This window comes from Mirounga angustirostris, unplaced genomic scaffold, assembly GCF_029215605.1.
Source record: "Mirounga angustirostris isolate CCGP_5_RB_7025 unplaced genomic scaffold, mMirAng1.0.hap1 SCAF_6, whole genome shotgun sequence".
Lineage (NCBI taxonomy): Eukaryota > Metazoa > Chordata > Mammalia > Carnivora > Phocidae > Mirounga > Mirounga angustirostris.
In genome coordinates, this window is record NW_026991714.1 from 100,069,847 (window position 1) to 100,086,668 (window position 16,822).

The window sequence follows — 16,822 nt, forward strand, 5'->3', positions numbered from 1 at the left end:
GGTTTTTGCGAACATCCTTAAGTATTTCTCTGGGAGAGAGCCCACCAGGGGAATTGCTGAGTCCACCAGGGCACCCAGCCTGCCTCGTGGGGGGCGGAATCTTTGGCTGTTGATGGGGATATTGATGATTGGTGATGTCAAGTTCAGGGGCCTGGTGCTTTCACTGAACCCTTGGATGTCCCCAGCCTCATTTTGTGATATTCATGGCTAGAGTGACCTCCTGTATCCTGTTTCCATCCACATTCTCTCTCTCTCTTTTTAAAGATTTATTTATTTATTTTAGCACGCGTGTGTGCGAGAGAGAGAGAGAGCACGCAGTGAACAGGGGCAGAGGCAGAGGGAGAAGAGAGAGAATCTCAGACTCCCTGCTGAGCACGGAGCCTGATGCTGGGCTTGATCTCATGACCCTGAGATCATGACCTGCGCCGAAATCGAGTCGGATGCTTAACCAACTGAGCAACCCAGGTGCGCCCCCGCCTCCACATTCTTCAGAGCCAAGCTTGACTTCCTTCTGCACCTGCCCCAGGTCTTCCCACTTCTGTCCATCTGGGGGGCCCTGCCTCTATGTGGCCTGACCCAGTCACTTAGAGCCCGAGGTCCTGACCTGGTGTGGAGGGCTAACCCCTTCCTAACGGTCATATTTTTGCCAGGGGAGTATAACCGTAAGGGTTCAGGGGATGTGTCTTTATGTCTCTTCATGTCCGTAACCCACCCCAAAGCAGAAGCCAAGGGACAGGCGCAGGGTAGGCATTCAGGGAACACTGGGAAGTGGCACACCTGCCCTCTGTCTCCTGCTGCAGGCTGAGCTGGTGCTTTCTGGGCCTCAGACTTGGCATCTGGGCGGTGGGGGTGGAGGTGGAGCTGGGCTAGGTCCCTTCCTGCTGTGGATTTTCCCACCCCTTCCACACACCCCATGCCTTCTCATCCCGCAGGTTTGGGGTCCTGAGGCTGCCAGCGGACTATGGGTACTACGGCCAGCACAGCCCAGCAGACGGTTTCGGTGGGCGCCCCCTTCGAGGGCCTCCACGGGGGCGGCACGATGGACAGTCAGCACTCACTCAGTGTCCACTCCTTCCAGACCACAGGCTTGCACAACAGTAAGGCCAAGTCCATCATCCCCAACAAAGTGGCCCCCGTCGTGATCACGTGAGTGGCGGGGTGTGTGTGTGTGTGTGTGTGTGTGTGTGTGTGTGTGACCGTGTCCCTGGAAGACATGGTTGGGGCAGCTTCCCGGAGGAGTGGTGGCATAAAGCACTGAGTCTACAATTTCATAGATGAAGATCCTGAGGCCCAGAGAGGTTAAGCAGTTTGTCTGGAGTAACACAGCAAGCAAGTGCCTGAGTGGGTCTCTGTTGTGGGTCTCTTAGCTTATGTCCATAGGGCCAGGAAGCATGGAGAAGGAGAAGTGGCCGGTGGGGGGACACCCTTCTGAAAATCATTTTTGGCCAAACATTTTCAAACAGAGTTTATATACTAAGGTGCCTAAAATTTAGATTTTTTATTTTTCACAACTAGTAATTATGGTTTGAAACTGAGGTTAATACCAGGTCGTAAAAGAGCTGTGGCTGAAAAAGCTGGAAGCTCTTGGTCACCTCTCTTAATTAGGTCCTTGAGGGACTTTCCTGGAGGAGGCTGAGAGTGGGTTCAAGCACCGTATTTTGAGACACATGGATACACTACATGTGTCCAGAAGAAGAGGGTCCAGAAGGGGGCTCTGCAACCCTGTCTGCCCTGTGGGGTCAGTGAAGGAGTGGGTGCTGGGAGCCAGAGGCCAGGAGGACAAGAGAGGCATGGGCTCTGTCTCCCGGTGAATTGGGCAGCCTCAGCTCACGTCGAATCTGCCTCTGGGCCCCTCCAGCACACAGGAAGTAGGACACAGTGAGCTAAGAATGAACTGTATTCTACACATAGAAGTTTGGCAGAGACCTAGCAGATGGGACTTTGTGTGTCAGGAGACCTGAGGGGTGGGAATGATAAAGCGGCCTGCTGGCTTTGGGGCCTGACAGGAAAATTAGAATCCTAATCCCTTACTGTGCTCGTGATAAGGGGAAGAGAAGAGACGTGATATTGTTTCTCTACCAGAGATGACACATCTAGGTTTGGCCCTTGAGGGCAGTGTCGGAGACACACGTCCTGGGCTTTGCTCTGTGACCTCAGGCAAATCCTTTCCCCTCTCTCGGTCTCGTTTTTCTTTCTTTCCCTCTTTCTTTCTTTCTTTCTTTCTTTCTTTCTTTCTTTCTTTCTTTCTTTCTTTCTTTCTTTCTTTCTTTCTTTCTTTCTTTCTTTCTTTCTTTCTTTCTTTCTTTCTTTCTTTCTTTCTTTCTTCTTTCTTTTCTTTCTTTTTTTTAACATTTTATTTATTTATTTGACAGAGACACAGCAAGAGAAGGAACACAAGCGGGGAGGTGGGAGAGGGAGAAGCAGGCTTCCCGCTGAGCAGGGAGCCCGATGCGGGGCTCGATCCCAGGACCCTGAGATCATGACCTGAGCCCAAGACAGATGCTTAATGACTGAGCCGCCCAGGCGCCCCTGGGTCTTCTTTTTCTTATCAGATTACATGGTGATGACGTGCAGAGTACTTAACCAAGTGGTGTGGCTCAGAACAGTCATGAGCCTGCTGTAAAGATCTACCTCCTGGAGCGAGTATGAGCGCAGGGACCCTGGGGCTATAGCATGTTTGTGGGGAAGGGACCTTAGAGATCACCCAACACAGGGCTTGGCAAACTGTATCCTGTGGACCGAACCCCACCTCGCATCTGCTTTTGTAAATAAAGTTTTATCGGAACACCGCCACTCCTATTCCTTTGTATGCTGTCTGTGGATGCTTAACACTTCAATCGCAGAGTTGTTGTTGCAACAGAAACTGTATGGCTCTCAAGCCAAAATTATTTACTGTCCAGTTCTCGATATAAAACGTTTGCCGAGTCCTGATTGAATACGTTTTAGATCAGATGTGAAGACTGGATCTAAATACCAAGCTTCCGGGGGTAGACGGATTTGTCCACCATGTGGTGAGAAAGAGACTGAGCTGGGAGCGGGACCCCAAGTCTCTCAACTTCTCGCTTCGGGCTCCCCTGCCTCACTCATTCCACTGCCCTGCCTTTCCTAGATGCAGTTCTTTTGTAAAGAGGAGTAGACACCAGGGTGCGAGTGTCTTATTCACTGTTATAATCAGCACGGAAGCTTCTTATGTCTTGAGCGGACAGACAGACCCATCCTGGTTTAGCATCTGCAGAAATCTGTTTTTATACCTGTGGGTTTTGTTTGAAATGGGCCTGTGTGGAGGTAGCACTGCGACTAGTAAAAATAATTATATTAATAAACACTGTGCCCAAGGCCCTTGGCTGACCACAGTTCCATTCAGCAGTGCCTTGAAATCTCACAGCAGCCCTAGGAGGTGAGAATTACTGGAAAGGGAACCACAGAGAGAGTGAGTCACTCCAAAGCCCCAAAGTTGCTGTGTGGTGAAGTTGGGTTCATGCCCAGATCATGCAACCCCAAAGCCTCTGTCCTGAGCCCCCTCACTGTGCCATGGTGTTGTTCTCAGAGACAATCTGATGGAAGGGTCCCCTGGGACCCAGGTAACCCTCGAATAGGAGGCCTTAAACAGGACCGAAGCTTCTCTCTACACAAGAGTCTGGGAGGTGCACCAAGCTGGAATGGCCACTCTGTGATCAGCCAGGCCCCTCTCTTGTTTCCCCACCATCATTAGCATCTGCTTCTCACCATCACTTCTGGATGCTAGCCAGGGAGAAGGAGAGAAAGTAGAAGGCACCCACCTTCCCTTTAAGGGATGGCCCAGAAGTTGTACGCATGATCACTTCTCCTCATATCCCATTGGCCAAACCTTAATCACGTGACCATCCTAGCTGCAAGGGAGCCTGGGAAATGTAGTCCTCAGCCGGATGGCCCAGTCACAATTCCAGGGTTCTGTTGCTGAGGAAGGAGGGGAGGGTGGATATTGGGGACAGCAGGCTGTCTCTGCCATAGACGGGCGCCGGTGGGGTGGTCCTGTTACGGAGTCTGGTGAGGGTGGAGGCTACCTTGATCATGAAAGTTTCCATTCTGCCCTGACAGGTACAACTGTAAGGAGGAGTTCCAGATCCATGAGGAGCTGCTCAAGGCCCATTACACGCTGGGCCGGCTCTCAGACGCCACCCCCGAGCACTACCTGGTGCAGGTGAGGGCAGCCCGGCCCCTTTCCCCCTTCGGCCTCCCCCACCCACCTCTGGTCCTCCTTCTTCACAGGGTCCCTCCCCCCTGCTTTCCCCACTGACCCCTTCTCTGAGTCATGTCCTCACCCCACCCTCTGGGCTCCTCCCCCACTTCCTGTCACCCCCTGGTTTCCTGGGCCATGCCCCCTGCCCCGCGGAGCCCCCTGATCGGCTCTTCTGGCAGGTCCCTGCCTGGCCTCAGTCTGCCCACACCCCGCCCTTGGAGCAACAGGGAGAACAGAGTCAGGGCCCCAGCTGGGGGATCTCTATCCTGTTCTCTACGCTCCAGAACTTCTCTGGCTTAGCTGCTTTTCTCCCTCACGTATCCCCTAGAAAGCCAGGTCCACACGCCCAGATGACTTTCATTTTTCTTGTTCACTGCAGCAGCCCCCAGCCCTGATCAGTGCTCCGGCACCGTGTAGGTGCTCAGTAAATAGTCGGAGAAGGGATAATCATGCTGATGAAACTGTTTGTTGAAAGAGTAGCTGGGATTTTCTGGTGTCTGGAAGAACTGGTTCCATTTCTAATCTGTCAGGCAATGTGTGGGTCCTGTTGGAGGGGCATGGCCAGATGATGTCCGAGCTCCTTTGTGCCCAGGAATGAACTCCCCTGGCGCCTCTTGTTCTCACCCTTTTACTCTGTCCCTCATTACATCCATCACCCCGGCCGGGGAAGGGAGAGCCCCGTCCGTCCTCAGAGCTTCAGGACCTCAGGAGGGGGCTAGTGCAGGTTTCCTCTAGCTGATTCCTGGGGCCCCAGCTGTGACTCCCCACTTGGGCCCCTGCTCCAAGCCCTTCCTCTGGCTGCGGGAGACATTTGACTTCTTCCTGGAGAGCTTCAGGCCCCACCCTAGAGCCAGCCTCAGTTTCCTGCCCCTGGAGTGCCTCTTCCTCCTTTTTTCCTCAAGACCTGCCCCCAATGCTGCCTGCTCCATGAAGCCTTCTCGGATTCCCCATCAGGAGGAGTTGTTTTTCCCTTTCCCATGCTAAATGACACTCTTCTTGGGATCACAGATGGTCACATATTTTGTTTTTTCCAAAAGCCTGCAGACAACTTGAAGACCATGTCCCCTGCCCCATCTCTTGCTCCCCATCCTCTGGGGCCTGGGACAGAGCTCCACTGATAGAAGATGTCCCCGAGCATCTGAGTAACCCCTTGTGGCTCTTCCCCTGCCAGGGACGCTACTTCCTGGTGCGGGATGTTGCTGAGAAGATGGATGTACTGGGCACTGTGCGGAGCTGTGGGGCCCCCAACTTCCGGCAAGTGCGGGGTGGCCTCACCGTGTTTGGCATGGGACAGCCCAGCCTCTCTGGTTTCAGGCGGGTCCTCCAGAAACTCCAGAAAGATGGACACAGGGTAAGCAGGACTGCTTCCGGGCAGGGTCTCGTAGCCCCCCAAATCTGGCAGAGGGGCTCTTCCCGGGAGTGGCCTGGCCACATGATGGGGAGGGTGCCTGGGGACCCAGACCAGGCTCTGCAGGCCTTGAATGCCACAATGATCATTGTGGTCAGCATGGTTGGGAAATTCTGGGTCAATTTTTATTTCCCTGTCGTATGTGGACATGGGGGCCCTAGGTCAGAAGCCCCTTATACACCCCACTTTGAGAACCTTGGAGAAGTGAGAAGGGGGACAGGGTGACAAGAGGGTCCAGGTCATAACAAGAGAGGCACAGCATGAGGACCACAGCGGACACAGGTCCTTGTGTCAGCCCTATGAAGGCAGGGCAGTTCCTCCCATTGCAGAGAGGAGGAAACCGAGGCCCAGAGAGGATGAGTGACACAGCTTAGGAGTGGTGTCCCAAGACCCAAACTAGGCATCTGAACTCTAAATTAGAGACTGTTTTTTTTTTTTTTTAAAGATTTTATTTATTCATTTGAGAGAACGAGAGAGACAGAGCACAAATGAGGAGTGGGAGAAGCAGACTCCCCGCTGAGCAGGGAGCCCGACGTGGGGCTTGATCCCAGGACCTGGAGATCATGACCTGAGCTGAAGGCAGATGCTTTATCATCTGAACCACCCAGGCGCCCCTAAATGCCTGTTTTTAATGACTCCTCTTTCCTGCCTGATGCTGAGGCGGGGTTTTGAGTGTCTTCAGGGCAGAGGCTGAGGGTCCCATCTGATTGCAGCCTGCATCTCGTTTGACCTGGTGTTTAGCTGGAGGGTCCCTGAGTGAACCAGAGTGGGGTGGGGTGTTAGTTCTGGGCGGATCCTCTCTTCCCAGCCTGACTGCAAGTTCCACAGGGAAGGGTCTGCCCATATCTCTCTCTGTGTGTAAGGTGCTCAGTGAATGAATGATTGCATGGCGATGGCAGGCATTCATTTCTTCCCCCAGTGTTTATCAAGCACTTGATTTATCTGGCGTTCCGTGCTTGGAATAGTGGAGATGTGAAAATGACTAGAACATGGTTCGTCATGTAAGGAACCTGTAGTCCATGGAGGGAGATGTAGTCACTGATGATGTTAGGATGAAGCAGGAAGCAACACCATGACCTTCAGACAGAGGGCTGTTGGCCCCAAGAAGAGGGAGAGTCAGGAGCAGGTGGTATTTGGACCGAGCTTTGCTTCCTGGGTAAGATTCATGTTGCAGGGACGGGGTGGGGGTGACAGGCACTCAAAGAGCAGGGACCGGTCTGTGGCAAGGCACAGAGGTAAGGCAGAAGGTCGGGTCTCTGTGCTGGGTAGTGGGGACAGTTTCTTCCTCCTTTGGCTCCTGGCAGGGGTGCATCATCTTCTGTGTGCGGGAGGAGCCCGTGTTGTTTCTGCGTGCTGAGGAGGACTTCGTGCCCTACACGCCTCGGGATAAGCAGAATCTTCATGAGAACCTCCAGGGCCTGGGACCTGGGATCCGGGCAGAGAGCTTAGAGCTGGCCATCCGGAAAGAGGCAAGGGTCGCTGGCGTAGGTGGAGGCCCCCTTCCCTGGCAGGCCGTGGGCGGCTGAGGGGACCCTAGCCCCCAGCCCAGCTCTGCTCTCACCTGAGCAAAGTGCTCTCACCCACTCTTCTGCCCTGCTTGGGCGAGTAGCTGGATGCAAGGCCGGCTCACGGGAAGCTAGGGGAAGACCTTCCTGTTCCCGGCTCCGTTTGCTTCTGCCCCTTTCCCACCATGCGCACCTCCTCTGCACTCAGCATCCTTATTTAGCAGGGGCCTAGTGGAGTGAAAGGAGCATTAGACTAGGAGGCCCAACACCGAGGGTCAGCCCTCTGTGAGCTGTGAGGCCCAGATGAGGCACTTCTCTCGACGGGCCTCTGTCTGTCTGAGGTGCCTCTGTTCCCCTCCGCCACCTGGGGCCCTGTCAAGGTTTCTGAGGCTGTTGACGCACCACAGAGGTGTGTGCATGGAGGGTGCCATCGTGGTGCCCCCAGAGACTCCCACGGGCAGGAGCCCGGTTGTCTCCCATCTCCCTTTGGGGTCTCGTCTCCTCTAGCACCCAGCTGACTGAGCTTCCCCCTGTCCCTGAGTCTGATGGCTTAGCTGACCCCTGCTGCCCAGAGGGCAGGATGCTTCCTCCCTGGCCCCAGTGTGGGCCATGTCATCTTGTGCATAGGTGGCCCCCTCGGGCCGCTGGCCACCTCCATCCTGTCAGGACTCCCAGGGCACAGAGCACCTCTGGCCAGATGGATCCCCCTGGAGGAAGAGCAGCCTGTCCGTGGCCTCTTTGTGGTCTCCTCGCTCTAGAGCTCGGCCAGGAAGGCCAGCAGGGGCCTGCAGGTCAGTCGTGGTCCTCTGGCCCCCACTCCTCCATGCAGATCCATGACTTTGCCCAGCTGAGTGAGAACACGTACCACGTCTACCACAACGTCGAGGACCTGCTGGGGGAGCCCCACGCTGTGGCCATCCGGGGCGAGGACGATGTGCACGTGACCGAGGAGGTGTATAAGCGACCCCTCTTCCTGAGGCCCGCCTACAGGTACCGAGTGCCAGTCCTACCCAGTGACAGCAGATGACTTGGGCCGCATGGATGCCACTGTGCTGGGCAGGGGTGCTCTCTGGCCCTGCTCCCCAGCTGTGGTCTCAGTTTCACCGTCTGCAGGTTGGGCTGAGCTCCCCACACCCATCTTTCCCACAGGAATGCGGGGTGGGGGATGCCCGGGCTGTGTGGCCTGCCTGATGGGTCTCTCCGCCTCACCTGGCAGGTACCACCGCCTGCCCCTGCCAGAGCAAGGGGCCCCCCTGGAAGCCCAGTTTGATGTCTTTGTGAGTGTCCTCCGGGTAAGTCAGGGCAGGAGGTGGTGGGTGGTGGGAGCACAGAGTAGGGACAGGAGCCTGGAGAGCGGGTCTGGGTCTAGGCCCTGTCTCCACGGTGATGCTCAGGGCGAGTATGGCCTCTGGCTTTCCTCAGAGGAAGGTTTCCTTCTGTGTTGTATAAGAGGTGGAGTGTGTGTGTGTGTGTTGGGGGGGTGTATATTTGTACATTCTCTAATGACAGAGCCCAGCACTGACCATCTGAAGGCCTGGACTCTGGGCAGGCTCAGCTGCTAATTTGCTGTGTGATCTTGGACAAATCACCTGACCTCTCTAGACACCAAGTTCACCGGGGCTAAAAATTTCTTATCCGTAGCCTCTTGAGCTGGTGTTTCCTGAGGACTGGTGGTGTTTCTTTCCCAGGCCCTGCGGGAGGCCACCTCATTTAATTTGCATCTCACGGCAATGTCAAATACAGGCCTGTCCCCTCTGAGCAGTCTCACTCCCAGGACCAGCTGGTTGGGCTCCCCCAGGGCCTGGGAAGGAGGCAGGACAGTCCTCTTCGGGGCAGATGGAGCACATTGGGCTTTGAAGTTTGGCAAAAGTGGCTGAGCCACCTGTCTAGGCCCCCCTTGCCAAAGACTGTGGGGTGCAGATGGGCCGATGTCATGACCCCCCTCCCTCGACTTGGTCCAGTCTGAGGGTTTCCAGGGCATGCTGTTGTTGATGGTCATGGTCTTTCCCAGGAAACCCCCAGCCTGCTGCAGCTCCGAGATGACCACGGGCCTCCCCCTGCTCTCCTCTTCAGCTGCCAGACAGGCGTGGGCAGGACCAATCTGGGAATGACCCTGGGTACCCTCATCTTGTTTCACCACAGCGGGGCTGCCTCGAGGCCGGAGTGAGTGTCCCAAGGCACTGCGGGGATGAGGAGAGGAGGGGGCAGGGCTGCCAGAGTGCTGGGGACGTGTCAGGAGCCCAGGGCTAGAGCTGGAGGTGGGGCATGTGGGGTTCATTTCCTGGGTTGCCACAGATTTGCTGAGTAATGCGAAAAAAGTCACTTGACCTTTCTGGGCCTGTTTCCCCAGTGGGGAAAATACCCCTTGCTTCCCCCAACCTGAATGGGAAGGAAAACTTGGGAGACTGTAGTCCAGTGCCCTCAGCGGCCATGTGAATGGAAATGTCAATAGGGGGGTGGTGGTAGAGGCCTTTGGGGGTACTGCTTATGCTATTGACCCCTTCCTTGTCAGGGCTGTACCCCTGCAGACCAAGCCACTGCCCCTGGAGCAGCTCCAGCTGATCCAGAGCTTTCTCCACATGGTGCCTCAGGGGAGGAAGATGGTGGATGAGGTGAGCCAGGGGGCTGGGGGCAGGGGCCGTGGAGGGCCGTGCACTCCTCTGCTGGTGGGGTCTCTTCCTCCCCTGCACTGCCCCCTTTTTGACAAACCATTCTTTCCCTTTCTCTTCCCTTCCGCCTCTGCCATCTTTGCTCGGCCCTGCGGCCCTTTTCCCTCTCCCTTCCCTGCCCTGGTCGTGGGCACCAGGTGGACAGAGCCATCACTGCCTGTGCGGAGCTGCATGACCTGAAGGAGGTCATCTTGGAACACCAGAGGAAGCTGGAAGGCCCCCGGCCAGAGAGCCCAGCCCAGGTGAGGCCTGGAGAGGGTCTGCTTTTGCCCGAGTCCTGCAACCTCATTTTGTTAAACCTCTTGACTAGCTTCTTTCCAACTAACTTTTCCTGGTTGCTGCTTCTCCCAGAGAAGAGAGGCGTTCAGAGGAAGGCAAGCTAGAGGAGCTGGGCCTGCAGGAAAGATGGACAAGGAAGAGGGAAAGTTTACTTTCCCTGGCCAGGTCCCCTTGCTGCAGAATAAACAGGATGGAGGAAGGGGCTGCTGGCCAGGGTGCCGGGGGCCTCTGGATCCAGAGACTTCCCAGACTGCTCCTGGTTCCCCTCCGTGAGTCAGTCCCTTGCTGTTTCCTTGGATAGGCCGGGGTTTGGTCCAGCCTGCTGCTTCTGGAAGAGTGATGGGCTCTGGGCTGTCTCAGCAGCCCTGTCCCTCAGCTCTGGGGAGAGGCCTTGTCTTGAGAGTACAGTGCATGGAAGCCATCTAAGGCCTGCAGAGACTTTTTCTTCTTCGACACTTTAAAAAAACATCTTTTGAAAGCGATAATATAGTATGGAAAATTGAGAAATTGGAGAAGGCAGAAAGTCACCCATCATTTGGGAGCATTTGGGGCCAGCTTCCTTCCTCCCACGTGCTTTGTTGGTGACGATCTTGTGTCGGGTGCCCCAGGGCACGTTTGCGGCCTGCTTCTAGCCCTTCTCCTCAGCATCCCTGTGCCATCCCTGCTTTCGTCATCGCCGTTCTTGCCGGCTGTGTGACTTCAGCCATCGTTGGCCTTTTAGGTTAAGAGCGTGGCCTCTGGCCTGACCACGTGGGGTCCAGGCCTGGCTCTGCCACCTACAGGTGTGTGGACGTGGGCCACCTGCTTCACTGCTTCGTGCCTCAGTTTCCCTGCTTGTAAAAAGGGAGCCACGAATAATAACCAACCCATAGAGTTGTTGTGAGGATCAGCTGGGGTAAGAGCCATGAGGCCCTCAGAAGGGAGTCTGCATGGAGCAGATGTCCCTGGGATGTCACCTGTCATGGTTTACTAACCACGCCCCTCTGGTTGGACAGTTGAGTTGCTTCCGGTTCCTCATCAGTGTAAATCCTTTTGCATCAAGATAACTTCATGAAAATGAAGCTGTTGTGTATTTAGGATTTTTTCCCTTAGTCTAGATTAGAGGTTGGCAAACTGTGACCCATGCGCCAAATCCAACCCGCCACCTTGTTTTCATGAATAAGTTTTATTGGAACATGGTCTTGCCCATTCAGTCCAGCACGTCCGGCTCTCTCACGCTGCAGTGGCCGAGTTGGGCAGGTACAGCAGAGACCCCAGAATATTTACTGCCTTTTATAGAAATAGACATTTGCTGACCTCTGGCCTAGATTCCCAAAGATGGGGTTCAATGTCATCAAAGGGTATGACCTTTCTTTCGGGCCTCTCTGAATCTCACTTGCCCTCCAGAAGGTGGTACTGACCCAGCAGGCGATCCCTGAGATCTGAAGGTGGAGAGAGGGAGCTTGGGATTCTCTCTGACAGCTCCTTGACCGCAGAGCATGCTGGGCTGGGGTTAGGACATTTGTTTGGGGATCCAGCTCTCTCTGCCATCAGCGTCATGATTGAGCAAGTCCGTTCATTTCTCAGAACCTCGGTAAAGTAAGGGTAAAAATCATGGCCCCCTTGGAGCCCTGTTATGAGAGTCTTTTTGTTTTCTTGTGGGGTGAGTCACAGTTCTTAAGGGAGGGCCTCTGGCTTAGAGAAGGGTGTGTATGTACTTCTTTCCTCAACACGACTGTGCACGGCCCTGCACGTGCACGGCTTGGTGCAAAGAAGGGGGGGGTCCCAGCTTGTCTGTGGGCACAGGCCCGGAGGACGAGGCGGTCCCTGGGTTGATAGCAGTGGTTCTGGGGTAGTCACCAACTGCTTCCCCTTCACCTACAGATTAGTCGCAGCAAATCGGAGAGCGGTTAGACGCTTGGAAGAATTTCCAGCCTGGCAGAAGTTATAAAGGGAGGGGATAGGTGGTGTTCTGGGGATTTCTCAGGCTTACCTCCTGCCCTTCTGGGGATGGGGACAGGATGGCCCCGAGCCCTGTCTTCACCACCCACCCCGCTTCTGGGTCACCTCCTCTCAGGGAAGCTGCAGCCAGCACGGTGTCCCGCAGAGGGCGCTGCAGAGCCTGGAGCGATACTTCTACCTGATCCTGTTTAACTACTATCTCCACGAGCAGGTGCGGCTGGAGGATGAGTGGACCCACAAGCCCTCCTCCTGGGGTTCCTCCAGCCCTGTCTCCCACGGTGACTGGCATGGGGTTGTCGAGGACCCCTGTGGAACTGGGGAGGAGGGTGGGGGCGTGTGTGTTGGTTCCAGAGGAAGGTGGGTGTGGGGGACATGGAGAGACCCCGATAGAGTGGTGGTCCTAGAGCAGGTCAGGCAGAGAGAGGGCCTACCTCTCTCTGCCCTGAGCCCCAGTCTCTGTACCCTTAGCTGGGGCATTGGGGCCTGGAAGGATCTTGCTTCGGACCTCCTGGTCCTGTCTCCTCACCGCCCCCCTCCCTGCCCTGGACCATGATGGAGGTCTCTTGGGGCTCCCCCACCACAGGGCCAGCTGGGAGAGTTTGGGATGGCCTCGTGCCCCTGAACTCCCATCTCTCTCTGCCTCGGGCTGCAGTACCCGCTGGCCTTTGCCCTCAGTTTCAGCCGCTGGCTCTGTGCCCATCCTGAGCTGTACCGCCTGCCTGTGACTCTGAGCTCAGCGGGGTCTGTGGCCCCCGGGGACCTCGTCACTAAGGGCTCTCTGGTGAGTGTGGCCGGGTGGCTGGGGAAGTGGGAATGGGTGTGGGCTGGCCCCGGGGCTGGTGGGCCCTTGATTCCTGAGGGCTTGGGTTAAACATTGCTGCCCTTCCCAGAAGACAAAGGGGCGATGGCCTTTGGGGCAGCAGACTCTTCCTGTGCGTGACATGGGGCTGATCTCCGGCCCCAAGAAGCGTTTGCAGCTTTGGCTACTGCTGTCATTCCCTCTCTTCGTTCTCAAACCCACGTGCTGCAGGCGAGGAGGCAGGAGGCCTGGTTCTGATGTCTTTGCCACCAGCCTCTCCCTGTTGAGCCTCAGGTTCCTCATCTGGAGGGTGGGCACTAGCGCCTCTCTCCTTGCCGGGGTGGTGATGAAGTGCCAAGTGTGCAGAAATGCTTGGTAAACTGTAGAGAGCTGGGCCCTGCCCTGCCCTGCCCTGCCCCACCTTGGGCTGGGCTCTGAATCCCAGTCAGCTGCTGTGGGTCCCAGGCTTGCTGCTCTCCCCGCAGGGGGCGGACGACCTCATCTCTCCAGACGCACTCAGCACTGTCAGAGAGATGGATGTGGCCAACTTTCGACGGGTGCCCCGCATGCCCATCTATGGCACAGCCCAGCCCAGCGCCAAGGTGACCACCCCAGGGGCCCTACGTCCCCTCGTGGGCTGAGTGGGGTAATGGTTGAGCCCTTTCACTGATGGCCCTCCTGTCTCCCCGCAGGCCCTGGGGAGCATCCTGGCCTACCTGACTGATGCCAAGAGGAAGCTACGGCATGTCGTGTGGGTCAACCTGAGGGAGGAGGCCGTGCTGGAGTGTGACGGGCATACCCACAGCCTGCGGTGGCCTGGGCCCCCCATGGCCTCCGACCAGCTTGAGGTGAGGCCCTCCTGCCTTCCGCACATCCCTAACTTGGAGGCCTTCTGGAAAATTGGCCTGGGAGGGTCTTTGGAAGGTCCCATGCTCCTCTTGTAAGATGGAGAAACTGAGGCCCCAAGAGGAGCAGACTCAGGGAGTGGCTGATTCAGGACTCCCACGGTGGCCATCTCCCTGGCTCTGGGTCTGGCTCTGATCCCTGAGGCTCAGGAAGGGGCAGGGATGCCCCCAAAAGCCAGGACTGGTCCTGGCCATGGCAGGCTCTGGCCTTCCGGGGCTGGCCTGGAGGCTGCCTCAGTGGCCTGAGCCCTCTGTCCCACCCTCCTCTAGAACCTGGAGTCCCAGCTGAAGGCCCACCTGAGTATGCCTCTCCCGGGCACGGGGGGTGCACCGACCCGCAAGTTCCAGACATGCCTCACCACGCGGGAGGTCTTCACCCAGCACCGTGGGGCCTACCCCGGCCTCACTTACCACCGCATCCCCCTGCCAGACTTCTGCGCCCCCTGTGAGCAGGTGAGGGGGCTGTGCAGGCCTGGCCTCTGGGGAGCCGGAGGGGGCCCTCTCCCACCCCGCTCTGGCCTGGGCCTTGGCTCGGGACGCAGCACCCCCGAGGGACTGGGAGCGTGTTCCACGAGCCTTCACATAGGACCAAGTGGTTTATTATCGTGTCGTCGGTGTGCGTGCGGGAGCACCTCCATGGTGTCCGTGAATGTGCGTCCGTGAGGGAGACGTGTTTGGAGAGTGTGTGGGTATCACTGGAGCGTGTGCAGGTGTGTGGTGGGTGTGTTGGTCTGGAATCTGTGATGTGCATCTTGTCTTTACCAGGGGGTATGTGGCAGGCGTGTCTGGGAACTGTGTGGTGTGCAATGTGTATGGGGGCTTGAGGGGTGCTTGTGGGTGACCAAGGTTGTTTGTGTGTTCTCTGTAGCTTTGTGTCTTTGCAAGAGTCTGTGTAGTTTGTGTGTCTTAGGGTCCACGGACCCGTCCGTGGTGTGTGTGCCCAGCACTCACTGCGTGCGGGTCGCCGCGTGCCCGTGTGATACATCGCTTGTCTGGGTGAGGTGTCTGTGCGGGGTGTGGTTCTGGGCCCGGGGCGTGTGGGGACCTCTCAAGTGCAGCCTGTGAGAGGCAGAGACGGGGCTTGTGGTTCCTGCCTCTGCGGGTCTGGTTGCCTGTTGTTTGTCGCCCCCTGGTGGGCGCGTGCTGCAGTGATCTGCTCAGGTCGGACCCCTGCCCTCAGGCTGGGACCTGGGTTGGGTCCCTCTCAGGCAAGCAGCCAGGCCAGGGGTCCCTGCGCAGCCCCGGGAGACACAGCACGTAGGAGTGGCATACGCATGTTTCATACGCTGCCTGGCGGAGGGTGCGTGTGTGCGTGTGTGTGTGCGCTCGCGCACCTGGGGGAGGGGGGAAGGTAGCAGGGGCACGGCTGTTTACAAGCATGTCATCTTGTGCCTGGCTGCCCCAGGACCGCTGCTTTGGGGTTGCCATTTGGAGGGGTGGGCCGCGTCGGGAGTCTGCAGCCTGGAGCACCAGCTGCCTGACTCAGACCCTGGTCTCCCCACCCAGGATTTTGACCGACTGCTCGAGGCTCTGCGGGCTGCCCTCGCCAAGGACCCGGGCACTGGCTTCGTGTTCAGCTGCCTCAGTGGCCAGGGCCGGACCACGACCGCCATGGTGGTGGCCGTGCTCGCCTTCTGGCACATCCAGGTTTGTGTGGCCCGTCCTGTGTGGACAGGGGCAGGGTGGTACTCGGCCCCGGGGACCCTGGCTGTGGCAGGGGCAGGAGCGTGTGGGGGACAGGGATGGTGCATGGTGTGGAGCCTCTCCCATCAGTCCTGGGCAGAGGGCCTGGGGACTGGCAGACCCTCGGCAAGGGGTTCCTCACGTGGGGGAGGGCGCGACCTGGATGGACGTGCTCCCTGTCCCAGCAGCTGTCCTCCCCCAGGGCTTCCCCGAGGTGGGCGAGGAGGAGTTCGTGAGTGTGCCTGATGCCAAGTTCACCAAGGGCGAGTTTGAGGTGAGCACACCCCACGGGGTCCCCCGGGGATACCTGGTGAGGGGAGAGGGCAAGTCTTGCTGGCAGGTCTGGGGGATCTTCAGAGCTCCTATTAATTACATCACCTTCTTGCACCTCATCATCTCAGTGCTCCCCTGCTCCCATTTCACAGATGAGCAAACCAAAGCACAGGTCAGCTTGGCTCCGGGCCCTGACAGATGGCTCTTGGAGAAGAGGGGGCTAGACTGACCCCCGTCTGCCTGGCCCTGCCGCTGGGCTGCTCTGTGCCCTGGGGGAGCCCCTGGCCACATCTTGTCTGGGTGACGCTGACGCCTGCCTCACAGGCGCTTGGGCCCCAGCTGGGGCCGGTGACCTTGATGCCAGGCCATGGCCTGTCCCACCCCACCCCTATTTCAGTCCAGGGCACTGGGTGGATGGCCACTCACATTTCCGATTTAGTCACCCCTGTATTGTGCCCCTGCTACATACCGTCAGCCCAGACGCCCTGCAAGTAGGCGGCAAAGTCCCTGTCTTACGGGGGGCGGGGAACGTGGCACTCAGAGCTCGCATGTGGCTCCCTGGTGTCAGCGCTGTGGTCGGCTCCTGCCTCGTCGACTGGCCTCATCACATTCCCGTCCCCCGCCCCCGCTGTCCCTGCTGTCTTGTCACCCTGGCCTCTGCATGCTCCCTCAAACTTGCCAAACTCCTTCAGCTTCTCGGCCTTTGCATGTGCTCTTTCCTCTCCTAAAACTCCTCTCTTCCTTCTTGCTGATTCGCTGATTCTTAGATTTTTATTTTTTTCATTGTGGTAAAATGTACCTACCATATAATTTGCCATTTTAACTGTGTTGAAGCGTATGGTTCTGTGGCACTGAGTACATTCACTTTGTTGTGCAACCATTACCACCATCCGTCTCCAGAACTTTCTATTCATTGCAAACCGACCATACCCATAAAACAATAACCCCCCATTCCTCCCTGCCCAGCTGCTGGTGACTGTGGTTCTGCTTTCTGTCTCTATGGATTTGACTATTCCATAGAACTCATACAAGTAGAATTATCCAGTATTTGTTTTTCTGTGTCTTGTCTATTTCATTTAACGTGATGTCCTCAAGATTCACCCATGTTGAGGGTCTGTTAGCTTTCACACATTTTTCAGGC

General features: G+C 56.9%; 1 protein-coding gene across 14 annotated transcripts in view; it reads left to right on the top strand.

Moving 5' to 3' along the window:
* Positions 1-16,822, top strand: part of PALD1 (phosphatase domain containing paladin 1) — an 88,971-nt gene that overhangs the window by 54,165 nt on the left and 17,984 nt on the right. For 7 of the 14 annotated variants that reach the window (XM_064594757.1, XM_064594758.1, XM_064594753.1 and 4 more), the window contains exons 2-17: positions 933-1,146; positions 4,078-4,180; positions 5,391-5,570; positions 6,932-7,096; positions 7,962-8,122; positions 8,349-8,424; positions 9,144-9,295; positions 9,645-9,744; positions 9,939-10,043; positions 12,080-12,232; positions 12,674-12,802; positions 13,306-13,422; positions 13,513-13,668; positions 13,996-14,178; positions 15,232-15,372; positions 15,611-15,682. In XM_064594757.1, the coding sequence (XP_064450827.1) occupies positions 962-1,146; positions 4,078-4,180; positions 5,391-5,570; positions 6,932-7,096; positions 7,962-8,122; positions 8,349-8,424; positions 9,144-9,295; positions 9,645-9,744; positions 9,939-10,043; positions 12,080-12,232; positions 12,674-12,802; positions 13,306-13,422; positions 13,513-13,668; positions 13,996-14,178; positions 15,232-15,372; positions 15,611-15,682 (2,178 nt within the window). In that variant the 5' untranslated portion in view covers positions 933-961. Of the gene's footprint in view, positions 1-283; positions 466-932; positions 1,147-4,077; positions 4,181-5,390; positions 5,571-6,931; positions 7,097-7,961; positions 8,123-8,348; positions 8,425-9,143; positions 9,296-9,644; positions 9,745-9,938; positions 10,044-12,079; positions 12,233-12,673; positions 12,803-13,305; positions 13,423-13,512; positions 13,669-13,995; positions 14,179-15,231; positions 15,373-15,610; positions 15,683-16,822 lie in introns of all 14 variants that reach the window. The other 7 variants (XM_064594755.1, XM_064594754.1, XM_064594761.1 and 4 more) reach the window with 5 other exon arrangements.